The sequence below is a fragment of the Microcebus murinus genome, chromosome 1 (genome assembly GCF_040939455.1).
Source record: "Microcebus murinus isolate Inina chromosome 1, M.murinus_Inina_mat1.0, whole genome shotgun sequence".
Classification (NCBI taxonomy): domain Eukaryota; kingdom Metazoa; phylum Chordata; class Mammalia; order Primates; family Cheirogaleidae; genus Microcebus; species Microcebus murinus.
In genome coordinates, this window is record NC_134104.1 from 82,965,542 (window position 1) to 82,989,249 (window position 23,708).

The window sequence follows — 23,708 nt, forward strand, 5'->3', positions numbered from 1 at the left end:
TCTGGAATGGCTAGTAATTTTTATTTAATTTTATAAGCCTAAGGTAAAAAGCATAGGCAGAAGCTTTTACTAGTCAGTAAAAAGCAATTCTACCAATCCACTGGTAATTAATATACTAAACAGAGTTGAAAAGCATTTTACTGAAAGCAAAATATTTAGAGAAAATAGACATTTATACAAAATTATAAAATGCTTGCAATAAGAATAAGTGCATTTCAAGGAAAGCACAAACTTATTTTAATTTATAGAGGCAGTTAAACCCTTAAAAAATTTAAGTAGAACTTGAAATATGCAAAAATGTATAAACATTCTACAAAAGATGGTCATCCTTTTCCTGAGTATACTAAAGCTAGGTAACAAACGAAGGTAGAGGCTTGGGAACTCTTTCAAGGGCATTTCCTTTCTACACACTGCTTCCCTCCTTCTTCATATTCTTGTTTGGAAATCCACATCTGTTGAAAGGTGCCCTGTAAAATAGAAAGAAATACCATATAATTATGCCTTACTTAAAATACTTTTTTTCTTTTAATATCGCTATTTTTACAACTCCTAAACTTCGAAGAACATGTTTGTCCCCTCCCCCAAAGAAGTACTCCATTACTCTGACTTCTGGCCTCCAGAACTATCCAATGATGCTATTTAGCCTTGCCTTTAAGGTTAGAAAGAATATTAAATCCCTCAATACCTGTTACACTGTATAGGATTTAGAAAATGGCTGCCAAGGAAGACTGAGGGTTTGCCTATGATGGCTTCGTGCCAACTTAAGGCAATAATAGGAATTGCTGGAAAGTTTGAGTACTTTACTTTGGCTGCTCTGAGGTAAAGGGGAAATTCTCTGAGTATAGGGTGCAGAAAAGTATAAGGACTTTTTCACCCGATTCCAAGGCAGACAACCAGTCCAAGCAACATGTTAGATGCAGCACCGTAACTTCACCATTTGCCCCAAGAACCAATTCCTGACTTATACCTCACCCAACAAACCAGGGAACAACCAGAACTTGAAAAGGAATGATTTAATTTTAAATGCCTTGTAGACAAGTCCTGACCAGTGCAAACAGGGTATTATAAGAAGAGGCATGCAGACATTAACATATTTCCACTTCTGTTTGAGAAGGGAAATTGAAATTACACTGACAAATGTAGCATTTTGTAATATCAGAGCATATATCAATAAATTGGTCATTCTTATCAGGTCTTCCACTCATTTACTCAGTAGTTACAACATGTAAAGATAAATGAAGCACTGGAATTATTTTTAGTATTTTTACTAAGTTTAGTATAATTTAGTAAGAATATATTTTTGCAAAGTAGTTCATCTACTGACCAAGGAAGCTAGAATAGAGCCACCAATCCATGAACTAAATCTCCGTTCCACTGTTGTATTATTTGCAATCAATTTCAACCGCATACTCTAAAACAGAGAAGGAAGAATATGCATTAGTACAATCAAAACTGGCAACTGAGGAAATGCAATTTTGACAAAGACAAAATGGCTCTCTGTGGCTCAAACTCCAATAGATAAAACATGGTAATTTTGAAATAGGCTAAAAAGCATAGGTTAGACTACTATATGGAAAGGTTTTTTAAGTACTTTGATTATGGCTTCTAATATGTAACGTGATAAGAAAATAAACCATATAAACTTTAGAAAACTGCATACTAAAGTACAGCATTCACAATTTATATCCTATAATAGCAAATCTGTACCTGACACTTACTATCAATCAGGCACTATGCTAAGTGCTTCATATATTATTTCATTTCATCCAACATTATTCATCTAACATTAATTATTTCAAAGTTCATCCAAAATTAATTATTCTAATCTGCCTCCTTTTCTGTAGTCCTCTCCAATCTTCAAACTGTTTCCTTTCTAGGCCTTCATGTTTATCCGAATCCCTCCTATCTGAGTTCACTCTTGCCCCTCCAAATCAAAATATAGCCATCAGGTCTCAGGTAAATTTTTTATTATACTGCTTCCCTTCCAAGTTGGCGCTTCTGTTTTGAACTCATACTCCTTAATATACATAATTTTATGACTCAGTACTATTCCCCCACCTCACTTCTTATATCAAGAGATTTTTTTCCCCCTACATAGGAATCTACCTCTGGGATAGTTCTTAAATTGCAGATATCTTCCAATTATTCTATATATGAACACATAGTTTGAGTCTTTCGACAGTGAAACCAATGTGTGTGTAGCAGGGGTAGAATATGGGATGTCGGTGGAGAGTACTGGTGACTGGAGGGATGAACATGGGGCTTTTGTAGGTAAGGAAGATCAGTCTCTATTACAATGGGATTTTTTTCCCTGTTATTTCAATTTTTTAATTACTTCCTAAAGGACAAGGATAGTTTCTAACTGGTCTTGACTAGACCTTGGACCACCCATGTCTGTATTCATTAATTCATTATTCAAGGACTTTCTATGAAGTCTAATGATTAATACTGTAATTCAGGTATGCTCTAGATCAGACTGTGTCTTTAAGAATTTAGTAAACACCAAAGAAGACAGAATAATGGCATGCAAACATATAAAGAAATGCTCAACCTCTCTAATTATTAGAGAAATGCAAATCAAAACCACAATGAGATACCACCTAACCCCAGTAAGAATGGCCTGTATCAAGAAATCCCAAAACAACAAATGCTGGCGAGGATGCAGAGAGACAGGAACACTCCTACACTGCTGGTGGGACTGCAAATTAGTGCAACCTTTGTGGAAAAGAATTTGGAGATACCTCAAACAGCTAGAAATAGAAATACCATTTGACCCTGCAATAGCATTGTTAGGCAAAGGAGCATAAGACATTCTATTATAAAGACATCTGCACACGAATGTTTACAGCAGCACAATTCACTACTGCACGATCATGGAAACAACCCAAGTGCCCATCAATTCATAAGTGGATAATTAAAATGTGATATATGCTCACAATGGAATATTAATCCTAAGAAATGACAGTGAGCTAGCACCATTTATGCTATCCTGGCTGGATTAAGCTTAAGCCCGTTATCCAAAGTGAGACAACACAAGACATGGAAGATGGGCTCCACATCTGCTCGCCATCAAATTGGTACTGACTGATTTAAACTTCGGTTTTCAGGTGGTAGCAATGCCCACCGGGGGTTCGGTGGGGGTGGGGGGGACCCAATCTTAGGGATGGGATGAGCATTTTGGAGGGGGAGGGCATGGCTCTGGCCCTTCTTGGGGAGAGGCCAAGATGTGTAGTGTAACCAAAATGTTAAACAAAAACAAAAACAAAACAACAACAACAAAAAACTTTTTAGCGGGTGGTGGGCAGGCGGGGGTGGGGAGGAGGAAAGGGAGGTATGTTTCCATGGCGTGTGCGATGCACACCACCGGGGAATTGGACATTTCGGGGGGAGGGAGGGGGCAGGGGCAATGTTTGTAACCCTAACAATATTTGTACCTCCGTAATATGATGAAATAAAAGGAAAAAAAAAAAAGAATTTAGTAAACATACGGCAGATGTCAGTCTTGTGTTTATAAATGCAGGTACCACTTTTAATTATTATAAAAATGTGGCATATGTAAAACATTCCTTAAAACCAAGACTATTCAATATAAAATGTAAAGATATTGTTAGGGCCTATACAACCCTGAATACGATTTTGTAAACTTAGAAATTTAGCTTTTAGCACAGAAAACTTTACCAAAAACAAAACAAAACAAAACAAAAACGCTTGACAGAAATTTTAAATTTAGTTTTAAAACTGAAAGATTATGACTGCGATTCAGTTATGGATATACCATCCATGTCAATTACCTTCTCCCCAAACCAAGTTCTTCTATCCTTTTAAAAGTTATCACAATGTACCCAGTGATTTTTTTTTTAAAAACATATGAGTTCATTAGTCCTTTGCCAGATATTATCCTGTAAGTTCACTGTTATCTTTGAATAAAATCCAAACTACTTGTTAATAAGATGAGACCTGGCACCCATCTGTTGTGGGTTAAATTGTGTGTTGGGATGTCGTTTGGATGTGTGTTGGATGTGTTCAACACATCCCCAAAAGATGTGAAGTCCTAATCCCTGGTACCTGTCAATGTGACCTAATTTGGAGATAGGGTTTTTGCATATTTAATTAAGATGTAATTTAAAGTCATGCTGGAGTACAGTGGGGCCCTTAATCAACTATGACTGGTGTCCTCAGAACAGAAGTGTTGCCAGTGCAAGCCAAGGATTGCTGGCAAACGATAAGAGGGAAAGAAGGATTCTCCCCTATAGATTCAGAGGGAGCACGACCCTGCTGACTTCTAGCCTTAAGAACTTCGAGGCAATAAATTTCTGTTGTTTTAAACCACCAATGTAGGGGACTTTGCTATGACAGCCCTGGGAAACTAACACACCATCTATCTTTCCAGCCATATTGCTTTCCCCACTTCTCTACAGAAGATAAGCCAACTACTTTGAATTACTGGAATGTGCCATCTTCTCTTCATACTTTTGCACATGATATTCCCTCCACCTAGGTATCCTTTCATTGATTAGCAACAGCTGAACAATTCATTCAAAAAACAGCTTCATGAGGCTTTCCTCTGATACTTCTAGAGAACTAGGTGGTTGCTTCTTGACGTTCCCAATAGCACCTGGTTCATGGCATACTGAAGCACTTAGCACACTACAGTTACTATTTTCTACATGCCTAACTATGCTAATAGACTGAGCCTTTGATGAGCAGGGACTATATTTTGTATCCCTACTGCCTACCAGACTATAGGCACTTAAATATGAAGTTTGTAAATAAAATAAGATTTAAATAACTTAAGAGTAACCAATAGATGTCATCTGGGAAAATTTGGTTAATAAAGGATATTAACTTTAATAATTAAATTATTAATTAATTAATATTAAATTAATTATTTAATTTAAATAATATAGTACCAGGCACACACAAAATATCATCCATTTACTTAAAAATGAGCCCTTATCTACAAAATTATACCACTAGTGACGATACATATGACTGAAGAATCCCAGTAAAGAACAAATATAACTTACTGGGGGAGTTTTCTGAGACAGCTCTCTATTCAACCTATCAGTAAAACTCTGTATTAGTGTGTTTCCTCCTGCCACTATCACACTGCCGTAGAGACCCTAGAATAAAAAAACAAAAATAAATTAGTTCTAATATTTCCAACAGTTTTAAATACAACTAAAAATAAAACTATGTCCTCTACTATGATTTTCTCCTTCTTTTCTTTTTTTAAATGTTTTACTACTATATGGACCTAGTAGCTTAATCCAGTGGTTCTTCATCCTGGCTACACATTCAACTCATTTGAGGAGCTTTTAAAACACCGATTCCTAGGGACAATTAAATAAAAATCTCTGGGCCGGGCGCGGTGGCTCACGCCTGTAATCCTAGCACTCTGGGAGGCCGAGGCGGGCGGATTGCTCAAGGTCAGGAGTTCAAAACCAGCCTGAGCGAGACCCCGTCTCTACCATAAAAATAGAAAGAAATTAATTGGCCAACTAATATATATAATATAAAAATCAGCCGGGCATGGTGGCTCGTGCCTGTAGTCCCAGCTACTCGGGAGGCTGAGGCAGGAGGATCGCTTGAGCCCAGGAGTTTGAGGTTGCTGTGAGCTAGGCTGACGCCACGGCACTCACTCTAGCCTAGGCAAGAAAGCGAGACTCTGTCTCAAAAAAAAAAAACAAAAAAAAAAAAAAAAAAAAATCTCTGGGGATGGGATCCAGGAAAGTTTTTTTTTTTTAAGAAACAGGGTCTCAATATGTTGTCCAGGCTGGAATGCAGTAGCTATTCACAGGTCCAATCATAGTGTACTACAGAGCTTCAGTCCTCAAACTCTTAGCCTCCCAAGTAGCTGGGACTACAGGCTCATGCCACCATACCCAGCAGGGAAAGTTTTTGTTTGTTTAAAACCCCCCAGATTACGGAAGTAAGTTATCAGTGAAAATAAAAAAAAAAATAAATAATAATAAAAAAAATAAAACCCCCCAGATGATTCTAATGTGCACGAAAGAACACTAACTTAAAGGAGCTATTCTAAAAATCATAATTTTTTGGCAGTAGCTGCCAATATTTAATTAGAAATATATTTTATAATGACTTCATCTTAGAATGTTCATCTGGAAGTTACATTATTTAAAATTAGACAATGAGATTGATTATTTTATGATTATGATGAACAATGATATTCTCTGAAAATATTCCTGGCCAAAATGACTGCTACCTTACTCTTTTGCAAGGGTATGCATCAGAACCTCATGGGGAACTTTTTCAACATATACATACTGAGGCCTCCCCAAATAAAAATAAATTCCTACTTATAAGGAGTATATATACTTTTAATTTGCGTGTATACATCAGAAAGTTGAATGTCAACCTGCTTTTTTAGTGGATAAGTTCTTATTTTTAAAACTTACTCCAAGTGTTTAAATCATCTAAATTTTGAAATAGAAAATGGAATATAAAAGTATCACCTCTGTAATCAACATTAGTCAAAAAGAGAAATTTCACTAAAAATAGAAAGTTATCACTGTTATAATAAATGTACTGCAATTCAATTGCCTTCCCTCAAAAGTGGCCCTGGATTTGCACTAAAAAATTCTAAACTTATACTCCTATTGTCCTAGAAGGAGGACACACCTATTAGGTTACTAGTTGAAATAAAGAATTATTTTCATAGCTACCCAAAAGCCTTTTTTGAACAACATCGTTTTTATACACCCTTAGCTATTAGCATTGTGACTTTAAGCAAAATGATATACAACAAAACCAATTTTTTTTTCCCTGAAATAACTATTCGAGGACACGCTGTACGTCGGTTCACTTAAAGTCACGATTTCCAAGAACCTACTGATGACTTCAAATAAGTACTTACTGTATAATCTAATCTGAATGCAGTATATGATATGGAGTTTAGTATTTAAAACTTGACAAAGCACAAAAACTATGAAGATCATCTAAAATTCCATATAAAAGTTACATAATTTAAACCACACCTTCCTGAAAAATAAAAGTAGAAGGTTGTGCTATGTATAAGAAAATCACCAATAATATAGATTTTGGCTTGCCACATTTTAGGAACTCTCTATAGCATCTAAAAGAACTTTCTGTGATGATGGAAATGTTCTGTATCTGTGCTTGCTGCTCAATACAGTAGCCAGTGAAGAATTGAATTTTAAGTTTTTATACATTTTAAATTGCCACATGTGGCCAGTATCTACCACACTGGACACCACAGCTAAAGAGTTTTGTATTTCTCCTTTTTTAGTACTTCATCTTTTTACATATGCTGTTATAAAATGGACTTGAGAGACAAAGGCCAAAGCTATCAACCTAAGAATGAGTTGGGGGCATTTCAGTGGTATATTTATACCATAACAAAAGACTGGCACTTACCGGTCTGATATCAATATCACACATTCCAACACTTGTAGTAACAACGTGACTGACTCCTAACATTGTATTTCCTGATAACCCCTGCAACAACAAAAAAACAAGTAGTAATATAGAAGAATTTCATACAGTAAAGCACATCCAAAAAAATTTATCTTACTTAGGCTATAATTATACAAGTGCTTAAAAAATATAGGAAAGGCCAGGCTAATTATGAAATAAGCTTTCATACCTTTACATTGGAAGGGTCAAATAACCCTTCAGGAATCTTTAGTCGTTCTGCACCAAAATCACAGTTGTAGCCATTGGGGAATTCATAATGAACAGTTGGCATCTGTGCAGCTACTCTGAAAACATTAAACAGTATTATACAAAAAGCAGTAACAATCCTCTTCAAGATTATAAACTACTATGAAATTATCAACTTGTAAGAAATATTTTATTTTAAAATGTTATTCAATATATCTTAGCATAACTTTATACCTTTACCCAGTTAAGCACAGTCTATGATTCCTTTCTTTAAACAAATCTTTTTTTCATTTATAATGTATACAATTTAAATAAGAAAACATACTGTTCATCATAAGTTGAATCTGATACTTGAAGTACTGAAGCTTGAAAATCCTGGATAACACACTATGGATAAAAAAAAGTTTAAGAAACAAGGTTGAGATTTTTCTTTGTAGTCTATACTTTTATAAACATTTGTTTTATGAATGAAACTGAACCACGTTTCTGGATGGGTAAATCATTTCAAGAGTATAAATCTACCCAGCAAGGCTCTGAGTATCAAGAAACCCAATTCTAAACATTTGCATTAGAAGCTAAATTACAACAGTTATGGAATAATGAAGAAAGGTTAAAAACAACTGGGAAGCCCTGCACCACAATACTATATTACAAAACCAGTTTCAGAATACCATTTTTTCCTTAAAAGTAAGCTTAGATTTAGAAGCAAGATTTCATTACCCAAATATGCACACATGCATATATATCACATCTACTGTAACTTTTTTTTTTTTTTTTTTGAGACAGAGTCTCGCTTTGTTGCACAGGCTAGAGTGAGTGCCGTGGCGTCAGCCTAGCTCACAGCAACCTCAAACTCCTGGGCTCAAGCGATCCTTCTGCCTCAGCCTCCCGGGTAGCTGGGACTACAGGCATGCGCCACCATGCCCGGCTAATTTTTTATATATATATATTAGTTGGCCAATTAATTTGTTTCTATTTATAGTAGAGACGGGGTCTCGCTCTTGCTCAGGCTGGTTTTGAACTCCTGACCTTGAGCAATCCGCCCGCCTCGGCCTCCCAAGAGCTAGGATGACAGGCGTGAGCCACAGCGCCCGGCCTACTGTAACTTTTAATGACTGCACATTAACAGCTAAAAAATGTGCTGTGAGAGACACATGACCTCTGGATTGCTAAGGAAAATATATGGTCTAATATCTAGGCAAAATGATTAATGATCCCCATAATTTTTCCATATACTAACACCCACGATAAGAATCTTTAGGTAGAAAACTGTCAGGATATATCCCCCTCATAGGAAGTTATGACTCTCATATACTTCTCTTAGAAATTAATGTGTATCTGTAATGTGAGAAGTTGTTTTACTCACCTCTACCTCTCAGTAAGCCGTATGTTCAGAGATGGATTTTTAGTAAAGAGACTCTCTTACCCACTCCTTGCTTTGAACAATAACAGACATTTTTGATATGGCTGACTGATGTGGAAAAAAGAACATAACCGAGCCATACTAGCAGGTCTCTACAAAAACTAAAACCATTTTCTTAGCCAAAAATGCCCTGTATAGCATAATGCTTATTTCTACTCTAAAACCAAAATTTCTTTCTGGTCTCACCATCATAATTCAATTTCTGTGTAGTAGTTTGTAGAGATATTTGTCTGGCAAATATGAAAAAGCATGCCCTCCCCCTCAAAACTCCTTTGTAAAATATCATTAAAAATATAGAGCTTGAAAATATAAAGTACTCCTACTCTATTCAAGGACTTACAGCCTATAACATTTTTTTTAACACTCACGCAAAAAGCCTATAGCATTTTTGTAAACAGAATAATGGTTACTTACATTACACATGTAATTGTGCCAAGACCTGGTAACCTGTGGCAACTTCTCTTTTCTTTTCCAGTTTGCAGGAGATCCTTCACGAACAGCTTCCTGAGAGTACCAAGAGCATGTGTGAGGTTAACGGACTTCTTACACTGGAAGAGTCAAATCTAAAACCCCTACACAGAGGTAGGGAGGAGTTGAAGATAAGTTCCACAAAGAAAATACAATCATTACTTACTTTTGATGCAATCATATATGGAGGAATCAATTCTATATTCATTTCTTGGAAGAGTTCTCTACATTGCATAGTAATAAAGTCTCCAGCAAGAGGGGATTTCACAATGCCTATGAAATAGATTAGGCCAAAAGAGCTTTAAGTTCAAATTCCTTGGAACAAATTTCCTCTGATAGGTATGTTTATATGAATAAATTTTTCAGGTAGAATTAACTGAACTGCCATTCAAAGCACAAATAAAGCCATGCATCAGTTTTGTTTTGTTTTTTTTTTTCCTTCTTTTTTTGAGAAAGAGTCTCACTGTGTTGCCCTGGCTAGAATGTCATGGCATCAGCCTAGTTCACAGCAACCTCAAACTCCTGGGCTCAAGCGATCCTTCTGCCTCAGCCTCCTGAGTAGCTGGGACTACAGGCATGCACTACCATGCCTGGCTAATTTTTTCTATTTTTGGTAGAGACAGGGTCTCACTCTTGCTCAGGCTGGTCTTGAATTACTGAGCTCAAACGATCCGCCCATCTCAGCCTCCCAGGGTGCTAGGATTACATGCGTGAGCCACTGTGCCCAACTTGGTTTTAAATATATATTATATGCTAAAGATTTAAAAAATGCTCTTAAAAAAGACATTTGGAAACTGATATGCTTTGATAGTGCAATTGTTTTATTTCATTATTTGTGTCAGAACATCTAAAATCATCTCAGTGTATCCTGGTTAAATACATTTACCTTGCTGAAGGACATATCCATCATGGACTGGAATTGCAGTGGTATGAGTGGCTCCACTGTCCAAAATCAGCCCAGTAGAACGACCATTAGCAAATCTAGTTTAAAGCATTAAGGAAAAGGAAATATCAAGGTTCCTAAAATAATGTTTATTGTAAAGGGCAAATTCTTATGTTACAGAAACCATTGTTTAAACATGTATAATACATTATAGTTTAAAATATGTTAAAGTAAATCTACACATGAAAATAGGTATCAAATAATAATTCTGTCTTAAAAACAAATGACAAGAGGCAGGACTTCCAGATAATGGTGTAAAGAACTTGGGGAAACCTTTCTCCCAGACAGAGAGACATCTATGAAGTTGGTCAAAATTAACATAATCATTAAAAGTCTCTAGAGATTGATCAAAGAGCTTAAATAAATTGAGACACATTTTTAAAACATAATTTACAGAAATTTGTTAAGAACGGTGGGAGGCAGTGACATTTCAGCCAGGGACTACAACCATTCTCAAATAGCACCAAAGAGCCATTTCAGCAGTTTGGCCATTTCCATCTCCTCAGACTCAATGGGGTTGAAAAGCTATTCTAGATGACTTCAACAGCTGATGAATATTAACAGAACCCATTTTCCACAGCTCTGTGTTATGTCATGTGAACATATCCTAAACCGATGTTTAGGCATAGGGACATTTACTCATTCCTCAAATATTTATTGAGCATATATTATGTACCTACTAAGTCAGGTGCTTAATAACATGTCATAGGGTAGGAGGGAGAAAGGGGTGGAAGGACACAGGCTGCCTGCCTGACACTAGCATTCCTTAAGCACAGAAGACACATAAACATGAACCAAACTGTCTGCCCTGAAGGATATCCTGTTTATTGAAGTAGAGATCAGTAAAGCTGTAAAAAGAAAAGCTCAGTATGCCCTGGGGAGGGTGTGAGTATAAAGGAGAAACCACGGCCACATGTGCCCCTCCAGATACCCCAAGTGCAGCCCCTCTACCAAATCCAAACTTCTAAGCTGGGGAAGGGGACATGGGCAAGAGCAGGACATGTGAGAAGGTGAAGAGGCAAGAGAACACAGGGAGGTCAAGGCACTGCAAGTAGTTCAGTATACCTTGAAAGCAGAATGAAGGAAGGAATGTGGAAGATGATGCTGTCTTAAAGCACCTGGCATTTTAGAAAGGTTATTACAGCTGTAGTATAAAAAATGGACAAGACAACAGGAAGTGCTTCAATAATTCTGGAAATAGCTTCCACCTACTGCAGTGGCAATAGGACAGAGAGAAGCAAATGGATTTGAGAAATAGCAGGAAAAGAATAGATGAGTCTTGATGACTGATTAAATCTGAAGGGTTAAAGAATACTGGTCTAGGCAAATGAGAGGAAAATTAATGTGTCTATTTTTGTTATTTTAAACTGAATTAATAAATAATTAAAGATTTCCTAGTTTTAATTTCTAATTTAATTTAAGGTTTAAAGATTCTGTTTTAATTCCTAACACTGGAAATACTGCCAGATACAACCCACATAAATAAAAGCTCTTAGGGTATGAAAGAGTCCTAAAACCAAAATGTTTGAGAACCACTGGGCTACAGAAACATAGTAAAAGGACACTGGTCAGCACAGTCCAGAATGTAGGGCAATCTAATTTCCTTACAAATAAATAACAAAGAAAAAGAAGTGGGAGGTGGGATCTATAGATTAAGAAACCTAAGAGACATAATTGAACAAATAAAATGTATGATCCTTGTCTGGGTCCTGATTCAATATATATTAAATGTTCAAATATACTAAACTGATTTAAAAACAAAAAGAAAAGAAATTGTGATAACTTTTTTTTAGAGGCACATAGTAAAATCTTTTAGAGATACACACTAAAGTTTCTATGGATAAAATTATATAACGTCTAGGATTTGCTTCAAAATTATGGTGTAAGGGGGAAAGTGGGTAGAGTTATTGTTGATATTAATTCAGCTATGTGTGTTGAAAATAGTTAAAGCTATGTGGTGGGCACACAGGCATTCATAACATTTGAAGTTTTCTATATCAAAAAGTTAAAAAAATATATAAAACAATGCCCAATTCTGTTTACACACTCCTTGTAAGGAAGCAGCCAAAAAGACCTCTGTTCAAATTCAGAAATGCCATTACTAAATTGTGCTCTAGTTTTCTTACTTTATGACCCCATTTCCTGACAGTGTTACTATGAAAATTAAATAATACATAAAAGGAGTCTGCTAGTTCTCTTTCCTTCCCTTACCCAAAATCCTGCAATGGTTCTGTAGCATCTAATTTTCACATTTTAAAACTCTTGACATGGAAGGTCTCTACTGACTGACCTAAACTTATTTTTACAACTCCCACCAAAGTCTAACATGTATCTTCCACTACTGAACTAAGACATTGTAACAAACATTACACTTTCCACTTCCACACTTTTGCTAAAGTCATCTCCCAAACACAGCACTACAGACAAACATTAAATAAGTTACCACAGTGATCCTCAAATATATAAAAAACATCTGAATATTATAGCAAGCCAGGAAAGCATATAGGATAAAAAAGTAAAAAGTGAAACTCAGGTTTTAAGTACTTCATTCAAGATCACATATTTGTAAACAGTGCAAACTGAACTCTAATTACAAAGCTCTTTCACCTGTATCATGCAATTAAGTTCTATTTTCTTTATAAAGTTTTGTCAGACTATCCCTCCTCTGAACTCCCACGATTACTATATAAAAACGTCAAATTAATCATGTACTTCTTTATGGATTTTGCCAATATTGTCTTGAAGTACCATTTAAATCTGTCATTTAGCTTTTAACAAGAATATTTACATTACCAATTCTTTGAGTTCAGGGCATAGTATTTCCCTGTTTGTCCATTAATGTGCTTGTAATAATTATCTAATGATTATAACTTAAATGAATTTACAGTTATTTTCCAATTTTCTATGCTATTGGAGAGAAAGAAAACGGCAATCTTTCAATTCATTTCAGCCAACTGATTAAAACACTATCCTCTATCCGCATTATCCTTCTTTAAAAAACAAAGAAAAAAACCTGTTAATCAGGATTTGAGTGTTATTTTCTTTCCCTCTCATACCTTCTAGTATATCATTAGTTCCAATAAGAAATACTAAAAGATGGATAGCTAAAAAGCAAGAGAGTAAGGGAAAAAACAACTTCTGAATAAGCAAAAATTGGCTTATGTCTTCTGCCAGGGGTATCATATTTAGTAGCATCATAGACACTTCTAGAGAAAAGATGAGTATTACTCTTTCAAGGATACGCTGTCAAAACTGCAGTTTTACAAAGGAAGAATGCAGGGATGTTGTAGTGTTCAAACATTAACTCTGTTAGTTTCTCTCTCTTCGCTCTAGTATTCCACTTAAGAAGAAGGGGAAAAAGAAATGCAAATTAATTTTAGTTTAAGAATTAAAATGTTGATTTATCTCAAGCTACAATATAGCACTATATTAACAAATATGTAAAACATTAAAAACAAAATACCATGGCAAATAATCTTCCACAATAATATCTCTTTATAATATCTATTTTTATTTTTTTGTTGTTTTATTTTTTTATTTATTTTGAGACAGAGTCTCGCTTTGTTGCCCAGGCTAGAGTGAGTGCCATGGCGTCAGCCTAGCTCACAGCAACCTCAAACTCCTGGGCTCAAGCAATCCTCCTGCCTCAGCCTCCCAAGTAGCTGGGACTACAGGCATGCGCCACCATGCCCGGCTAATTTTTTCCATATATATTAGTTGGCCAATTAATTTCTATTTATAGTAGAGATGGGGTCTCGCTCTTGCTCAGGCTGGACTCCTGACCTTGAGCAATCCGCCCGCCTCAGCCTCCCAGAGTGCTAGGATTACAGGCGTGAGCCATCATGCCCAGCCCTATTTTTATTTTTTATATGCAAGTAAAATAAGTAAATTAGATATAAATTAAATGTATTATTTAATAATAAAGTCTGCTTCTATGAATTCTAGAAATTATAGACTTTTCAAAGTATAAGGATATCAAGATTCTTATAAACAAACTATTATTAAATATTAAGAGTAAATCTGGTAATCAAAATCCTAAATACAAATTTTAGACTACCAAATTCTCCCACTTATAGTTGATAGTCATAAAAGAAACTGTAAATTGAAATAACAAGATATTGATTAATAAGATATTAATTTATAATCACTATGCTCTCCTTCTGGGCCCTCTTTGTCAATGTAACAAATGTATTTCACAGGATACTTCAGTCTAAAAATTTCCAGCCCTAGTTCAACATTTGACTTCTCTTTTGGAGACCTGAGTATAAAAGTAGATACAAAGTTGGGAGTGGTGGTTCACACCTGTAATCTCAGCACTTTAAGAGGCTGAGGTGGGAGGATTGCTTGAGGCCAGGAATTCGAGATCACCCTGGGCAACATAGCAAGACCCTCTCTCTACAAAAACAGAAAAATTAGCCAGGCGTGGTGGTGGTACATGCCTTGTAGTCCCAGTTACTCAGGAGGCTGAAGCAGCTGGATCACTTGAACTCATGAGTTTGAGGTTGCAGTGAGCTATGATGACACCACTGCACTCTAGCCCCAGCAACAGAGTGAGACTCCATCTCAGGAGGGAGAGAGGGAAGGAAGCAAGGAATATAGATATCCATTGCTCTTGGGCACAAGAGATAACTCACAAACCTAAAATGTGAAGCAGTCTAAGAAAATCAAATGTTAAACAAATCCCTGGGGAAAAAAAATAACCACTAGAACTCATTTGGGTTTTGTTGTACTTTGAATATTTATTGAAATAATAAAAGTTATAATAGTGTTTAAAAGTTATAATAAAAGTTAATATAAAGTTAAAATTAATCTTTTTCCTAATTTTCAAATTCAAAATATGAACTCAGATGCCTCTTTAAAGAAAAAGAAATATTCTTCAAATGAGAAAACTAAAGAAAAAAAAAAACCTAGAGAAACATGGAAAAGGAAATCTTTGTCTCACCGGTGCTTCTGACATGAGAACAGGATGCAGGCTGGCTTCTGATTTGACATGCATTTTATAGGTATGATCCAAAATAGCCTGGAAACTATCCCAGTCTTCAACTAGAATATAAAATTAATAGCTTAGAAACAATGCTTAGTTGAAGATGAATAAAGCATATTTTGAGAGATTGTTTCTATGACTTAGCAATTTATACTTTAATACACAGCACCTCCTATTTTACAGATCTACTTCATAAAATAGTACTTTACACAGAAGTTATCTTTTTTGTTTGTTTTTTGAGACAGGGTCTCAATCTGTTGCCCAGGCTAGAGTGCAGTGGCATCATCATAGCTCACTGTAACCTCAAATTCCTGGGCTCTAGCCATCCTTCTGCCTCAGCTTCCTGAGTAGCTGGAGCTACAAGTGTGAGCTACCACACCTGGCTAATTTTTTTTTTTTGTAGAGACTGGGTCTCGCTCTTGCTCAAGCAGATCTCAAACTCCTGACCTTGATTTATTCTCCCGCCTCAGCCTTCTAAAGTGCTAGAATTACAGGCGTGAGCCAGCTTGCCTCCTGGCCTCAAAGGTTGTCTTTATTTTCTAGATAAGCATCTCTTTTTGGTCCCTCTAGCCCCCAGACCTGTTCTAAATGTAATTAAGGTATCTAACAGACCTAAAACACCAAATAAATATTATTTGATAAGTACTTATTAGAGGCCCAGTATGTGATCTGAATGTTAAGAGGAAATACAAAACAACTGTATGCTCTAGACCTGACACTCAAAAAATATTTTAAAAATTCAGAGCACAGCATACCTTCAGTTTGGCTTCCATTTAAACATTCCACTAAAACTGCTCACATAAGTCACTAATGCTCTTCTAAAAGACAAATCCATGGATACTTTACATTTTTAATCTCACCTGACTGCTCTAAATTATGACATTATTGACTAAACAAGAGTTTACAAACTTTTTCTGCCACAGCCCAGAAGAAGAAATGACATTACTTGTATAATATCTTCTACAGGCTCATCTGGATTTTGGAGGGGGTGGTAGAGGAAGTCAATGGACTTCACTGGTAGGTTTAATTCCTTTTTCTCTCCCCTTCTTAGTGTAAATCTCAATATCACAGCTGAGAACACTGAGAATCACTGGACTTTTATGCTTCCAAGAACTTTTTGTTCTCTTGGCCTTCTCCCACATCCCTAACTATTCCTCTTCATTCTCTTTCATGGCTGCCTCTTCTTCTTTATTGGTTAAATACAAAACAAATTTCTGCTAGAAACTCCATCCTCAACCCTCTTCTCTTATTCTAAACTTTTTTGGGATAATAAAATGCAACTCCATGTCTTAAAACCTTTCTCATGACCTTTTATTCACCTGCTTACCACATTATCACTTCAATGTCCCAAATACTTTAAACTCAATGAACCTATTTACTTGCTAAGCATAAAAGAGTTAACACAGCAAGCCTGAGAAAGTCCTACTTGCAAGGCTGACCCTTAGCTGATGTCTGGGAATTTGGTAAACAGTTTCCTATATTGATATAAAACTTTCCCAAAATGGTAAGAGCAGGCTCACTATACCAAAACTGTATGGAGAAATGATGTGGTTTGTATACAGCTGCTTTCCTTCTGGGAGTCTAAAATTTTGGTACATGACAGGCAGAGGGTACCTACATGACCACCCTTCAGTAAAAACCTTAGGTACTGAGTTTCTAATGCATTCTCCTGGCACACAGGTATTACTGTGTTACAACTTGTTGCTGGAGGAAGCTTGTTGCTCCAGATCCCCAAATGTGGCCCCTCAACTGAATCCAAACTTCATAGAAAAAATCCCTTTATTAAAAGGATTTGTTCTGTAAAATGTGGATTCAGTCAAAAGGGCACATTCAAGGATCCAGAAGGCCACATGTAGCCCCAGGGCCATAGGTTCCCCACCAATACAACGAACCTGAGAGTGATTTTGGGTAGCCTTGACCCTTGCCCTTTAAAATCATAAAACTTGCTCCTTCCCCTTCTACTGCTATCTCAGTGCCTAGGACCCTCTATTCAGAGTTATCCCAACCAAAACTCTAGGAAACCTTCTTAATTCTTCTCTCCTTTTCACCCCTTCGATCATTTAGTGCCATGTTTCCTGGATATCCTGAAAGCCACCTCAGGATATCCACTATCAGTGTTATAGTTTAAACCCTCTTTATTTCTCATCTGGACTCTTATTTCACTTACTCATGCTATCTCTACTATCTCCCTCCAATCTAGCCTATTGCTGTTAGAGTAATTTTTCCAGAAGGCAAATATGAGCATATCACATCTCTGTTTAAATTCCTTTGTGGTTATCCTTCAGTTACTAGCTTAATACACTCCTGGGATGGTTTATAAGCCCTTTTATAATTGTTCTCTGCCTACCTTTCCTGCTGCTGATCCTAATGCACCCAGTGTTACAGCCATACTTAATTGTATAACATTTCTAAACATGTAAGTTTCTTTTATACCTCCATCTCTTCACACATTAGTCCCTTTACTTTATCCAGATTTGTCAGCCAAGCTAATTCTTATTCATTGATCAAGATTTATCACAAAAGGCCAGGCACAGTGGCTCATGCCTGTAATCCTAGCACTTTAGGAGGCAGAGGTGGGAAGATCACTGGAGACCGGGAGTTCGAAACCAATGTGGGCAACGCAATGAGGCCCCATCTCTACAAAAAATTAAAAAATCAGCCAGACATGGTGGCACATGCCTGTAGTCCCAGCTACTCAGGAGGCTGAGGCAGGAGGATTGCTTGAGCCCCAGGAGTTTAAGGTTGCAATGAGCTATGATGATACCACTGCATTCTAGCCTGGGCAATAGAACAAGATCCTCTCTCAAAAAAAAAAAAAAAAAAAAAAAAAATTATCACAAAAGTTACCTCCTCTGTGAACACCATCACTGACCACCCCCCCTCCAGTGATAGAGTTAAATATTTCTTCTCTCTAAACCCATTGGTTATTGAACATACCTGTATTATAGCACTTATCCCACAGGGTATCACATTTGTATGCATACATCTGTCTCATCTATCTGACTGTAAGTTTTTCAAGGAAAAGGAACATTTTTTATGCATCTTTGCATTCTTGGTGCCAGGAACATCAGTTTGTAGAATAAAAACAAACAAACAAAAATAGCTGATGTTCAACTTATAGAAGTCACTACTTTGTATCTAAAATATACCATGCGTACTCTATATTTATAATCAAATCCATGGGTAAAATATCATACCCATCCCATTTTTTAGCGGTGAAATGGCTTCCATATTCTCTCTCGGAACACGCAGGGCATTAGTATCTATGTAGTAGGTGGGGCCGCCTTGTTTGCCTTTATCACCATCTATTTCCATCAACGTGCTTCCATCATCTCTTTCTACCACCATACCAATGGCTGTGGGGAAATCCACCTGTAAGAGTGAGTCAAAGACATGATATTCAAACTTCACCTGTTTTATCAATGAGTGATTTTTTTCCCCAACTAATGTCTTTTACCGTATTTGTTTTGAATCAGAGTTTCTACATGAATTTAATTCTGTATGAATGGCCCTACAAATCCAATTAACTATAACGTTACACTTACCTTGGGGCAGTCCTCACCAGCATAACCAGCTCTCACAGTATAGGACCCAATGTCAAAAACAAGGGCTCCAACTTCATCTGAAAAGATTAAAAGATAATTAGCATTAACAACTTGCAAATATCATATAAAAATTGAAGAAGTACTTGATGTGATTAAAATGAGAACATATGTGAAAGCTCTATAAAAATTAATTGCATTCACATTATTACTTGCTTGAACCTAGTTTTAAACATACCTTAAAGATTCATGTAATTAAAATATAAAAAGTCATACATTGTATATCAGTAGAGGTCCAATCAGAAAAGAGATAGTACACTAAAACTGGGTAATTTGAGGAGTTAACTTATTGAAGGGACTATTTACAAACATATAGGCAAGGTACAGGACGAGAAGAGGCAGTAAATCAATTCCACTTGATGTCTCATAGGTACCTCAAATTCAACACATCTGAGATACTGCTAATCTCAGCATTACCTATTACAGTTGGTGACCCCAGTCCTCATAGGCAAAAAACCTGAGAGTAGTTTTGAACACTTTCATCTTTCAAGTTCTGCCAAATATTTCCGCTAAATATTTCTCAAATCCCCTCCTCTTTAATACCATTTCCACTGCCTTCAATCAAGCTGTTATCTCAACAGGGAATTCCATCTCTCACCTTTTCAATCCACCCTTTGATCTGCTGCACTGTGATCTTTCAAAATTGTAACTCTAATCATTTTGGTACACAAATCCTCTAGTGAAAATAAGAGGGTGCATCATTCAGTGGTTTCTCATCACCTATTAAACATATTGTTCTAGTCAGTTGATATTCAAGGCCTAGCATATCTGGCAGCAGTCACTTCCTACCTCATACACTAGTATTACTGAATAATATGTCATCTCCTAAATGCACCATATACTCTCACTCAGCTGACCTTTGCATATGCTGTCCCTCTCCACTCTTCCTCCATCATCCCCGTTAACTCTCTTGTGAAGTCTGTTGCCTTTTTCATACTGAGTAACTTTCTTGTCTGTAATACCTTTGTACCATCTATATATTGTTATTAATGAACATCTCATTGAATTACAGTTACCATTTCTCATCTGAACAAGTTACAATTATATGATGCACCATTATTTCATGTATCATTAGGAAAAAAATATGCTGCCACTTAAACTCTGCCATGCCATCAATATTAAAACATCTTCCAACATCAGCTGTTTAAATGTGGGGGGAAGATGTACAACTAAGAATCAATGAAATATGATATCTATTTACTCAACTGATATCTACAAGACTAAGCTTTTTGAAAGCAGGGCCTATACCTGGCATATAGTACTCGAGAAAGTTTTTTGTGAAAAGAAAAAAATCTAACAAACCAGTTAATTTTCCTGTCCTAATTAGTATGATAAACCGGATATGGTGGAATTTTAAGACTCATTTCTTAGAATTTGGTATCTGTTCATTTTCCTTTCCAAGGATAGGAAATATGTATAATTACTATACCTTGGTTTGTTAAAAACCAAGCATCCAATGAACCCAGAGTAGGAGAGTGGCAAAGGGAGACAACAGGCTTAATATCATATCCACAAAGGTCTGCATGTTTAAAACCTAGGATGTAATTTCCAATGGAAAAAAATCTTCAAGAATTGGATCTCTTTTCTACTAAACATGCTTTTCATTTTTTGAGGGTTTTCATATTTTTCCCCCAGAGTAAATGGCTTCTAAGTTTAAGGATGATGTGATTTTCTGGGGCAACATGAAGGAATGATGGCAATTTTCTAAGCTAGCATTAAAACATTCTAATGCAATAATGAAGACTAATGACTGTGGGAGGAGGTGAAGAGGTTGCTTTATTTTTGTTTGGACCAAGGTGCCCCCAGGATTGGGGACCAACTCATGGAAACAATGATTTTGAGAAATTTTTAAGGTTAGACATTCAGGGGCAAGGTGGTGCAAGACTCATAAAACTAATTTATCAAAATTGGGCTGGTAGTAACCCATTTATTTTTATCATGTAAAGGAATCTAAAGTAGAGAAGTACCATGAAAGACAACTGCAAAAGCAGCAAACAGGCCCAGAAACCAGTTAGAAAATATGGAAATCCAGATGATGTAGGAATTATACGTAAAGCTAAAAATTTGTGTTAGATTTGCTCAGAAATAATTATTACAATAAGACAGCCACAAATTTGAAAATTTAAACTACAAGTATGTTTTTAATAAGTAGGTTTAAAAATACAGTTTATTAAGTTAATTATTCAAAAATTAAGTGAGATTTCTTTTATAGAAAACCCTTTGGAAAATGTGGACCACCATAAATACTAAACATACAGTGTTGGTTCAAACACAAAATCACATACTAATTTTTTGTGAGTTTTAAATACTTTACATGTGAAACAGGCTTTAAGACATAGTCTTCTACATAAGCCAATGAGAAGCAGAATGTTTATTCTGAATACCTAAACATACAAGACTATGCTTTGGGTATACACTTGAAAAATGACTTTTGGAGAAACAATCAAAACACTGGCAGGAAAGGGTTTTACTCCAATGCCTTTTCTTTATCCCAGAGATCTATATTTCCAACTTACTAGGAAGTTATGTAACTATGGGCTGGTTAATCTTTTCTACATTTTCTTCTTCAATTACATGGGATAGAAGTATCATTTGTTGTGGATTAAATGAGTTAATACGTATATTAAATGTAATGTATGCAGAGCCTTTGGAATAGTTCTTGGCCCACTGTATGCACTCAATAAATGTTAACTGCTTGCATTATTATTATCCATTATCTATCTTGGTCTTACTAAATAATGCCTATTAAGGAACAACCAGCAGCCTTACGTCTTGGAATCAGTGAGCCTGAAGGTCATAATAGAGTCAACAAGTTCAATGAGGCAAAGGCACACAGACCTAGTTTTTCTGCCAGGAATGCATCTTCATATGGAAAAGAGGTATATCATGAAAATCCAGTAGGCCTTCTCCAAAGTAAAAATGGGAAACTATCAACTCATACATTGAGAAATCAAAACCAAGGACATAAACTGAGGGAGGAAGGCGGCAGTGAGGGTCAGCCTATCACCTCAGAAGAGACTCTGAAACTACACTCCAAAAACTAAGAACTTTGAAAACCTTGTTTTTGTCATTCCCTGTGTGTAAAATGCCGTGTGCTTCAGAAACAGCAACATTACTAGAAACAGTAACAATAAGAACACTCAGGATTTGTCTTCCTGGTCTCTACCAGGTCAAACACAGCCTATATATCGGTGCTTTCAATCATCTGGGGATCTTGCAAAAATGGAAGCTGTAACTCAACAGATTCAGGGTGAGGCTTGAGATTCTACATTTCTAAAAAGCTTGCATGTAATGCTGAAACAACTGGCATATGGACCAAGCTGTGAGTAGCAAGTGCAGTATCATCTTATTTAACTTTCACAACCACTCCATAGTGTAAGAATTATTCCACAAATGAGGAAACCGAAGCTGGGAAACTGCCCAAGATCAAAGCGCTATATAAATAGGGTGGTATTTCAACCTGGTCTGTGTAACGTGGTGATCTCTCTACTACACCACAGCGTACCCAAGGAAAGCCAAAGAGGAGACACCTAGAATCCTAGGCAAACTTTCTGGGCACCCTTAAGTTACAGGTGTTCCTAAATCCCAAGCAGACCCGCCCACGAGGAGACCGCACAGTCACCAGGCAGGAGTTACGGCAAGGTGTGAGACAGCGCGAGAGCGGGGCGCAGAGAGGAGGATGCACCCAAAGATGCCGCCCCTTCTCCAGGCAGTTGAACCTCTCGCAGCTCACTTAGCCATCGAAGGGACACTGCGGAAACCCTTAGTTTGCAAGCTGCTGGGACTTTCCAAGTTTACACACACAGCCCGACGCTGCCAAGTTCTGGAGACCCTCCGGGAGACGCGACCCTGGGGCCAGAGGGCCTGCCCGCTGGACCGAGCTGCCCGCCCACCTCCGAAGCCCCTCGGGGACGGAGCGCACCCCCCAAAACCCCGCTCCTCGGGGGTGCGGGGGTCGAGGCACGAAGGGGCCGCAGGGGGCGGCGACTCCCGGGCGCCCGAGGGGCACGCCGAGCCGGTGGGCTCCGGGGGCGGGCAGAGCGCAGGGCGGGGAGGCGGCGGGGAGGCTGGGTTCCCGAGCGGGGGAGACCGGAAGCGAACGCCGGGAAGGGGAGGGCTGGGGGCGGCGGTTACAAACCCCACACTCCAAAAAAGGCGCGCTCTCTCGTCCGGCCGCGCTCACTCACCTCCCCCGTACACGCCGCCGCTCATGGCTGCTGTCAGCACGACTCCCACGCTAAAGGCTACCGAGCGAAGTGACTGCAGCGGCCGCGACTGCGGGTCCGGAGAAGCACTAGCCCCCGACCCTCTTAACTTCCACCGCCGCCCCCCTCGGGCAACAAAGCGACGTCCGCACACCCCGGCGCGCAGCCACACTTGCTGGCTCCTCCTGTCAGCCAATCACTATGGTCCCAGCCTTTAGCCAGCCAATAAGAACGCGGTTATGCTGCATCCCTGCGGCGGTCCTACCAGTTTAGCCAATCGAAGGTGGCCATGGGGGCGGGGAAAGGGCAAAGCGACGGAAGGAGAGCAGGAGTTGGGTTGCAGGGCTGCAGGGGGAGGAGCCTCCCGGGTGGGCGGGAGAGTGGGCGGAGGGAGGGCGCGCAGGAGGAGGACGGCTGGAGGGCAGTGTCTGGGGCGGGT

General features: G+C 37.7%; 1 protein-coding gene across 1 annotated transcript; it reads right to left on the reverse strand.

Moving 5' to 3' along the window:
* Nucleotides 1–213: 213 nt before the first annotated feature.
* Nucleotides 214–23,463, reverse strand: ACTL6A (actin like 6A). The gene is made up of 14 exons (XM_012737003.2): nt 23,252–23,463; nt 19,008–19,084; nt 18,660–18,834; nt 15,421–15,521; nt 13,721–13,818; nt 10,422–10,516; nt 9,702–9,808; nt 9,482–9,571; nt 7,970–8,031; nt 7,628–7,742; nt 7,399–7,479; nt 5,028–5,123; nt 1,325–1,411; nt 214–467 (listed from the first exon to the last, which is right to left on the reverse strand). Exons 1-14 carry the CDS (start codon nt 23,274–23,276, stop codon nt 387–389), a joined length of 1,290 nt encoding a protein of 429 aa, XP_012592457.1. The 5' UTR covers nt 23,277–23,463; the 3' UTR covers nt 214–386.
* Between the last annotated feature and the right edge of the window lie 245 nt (nt 23,464–23,708).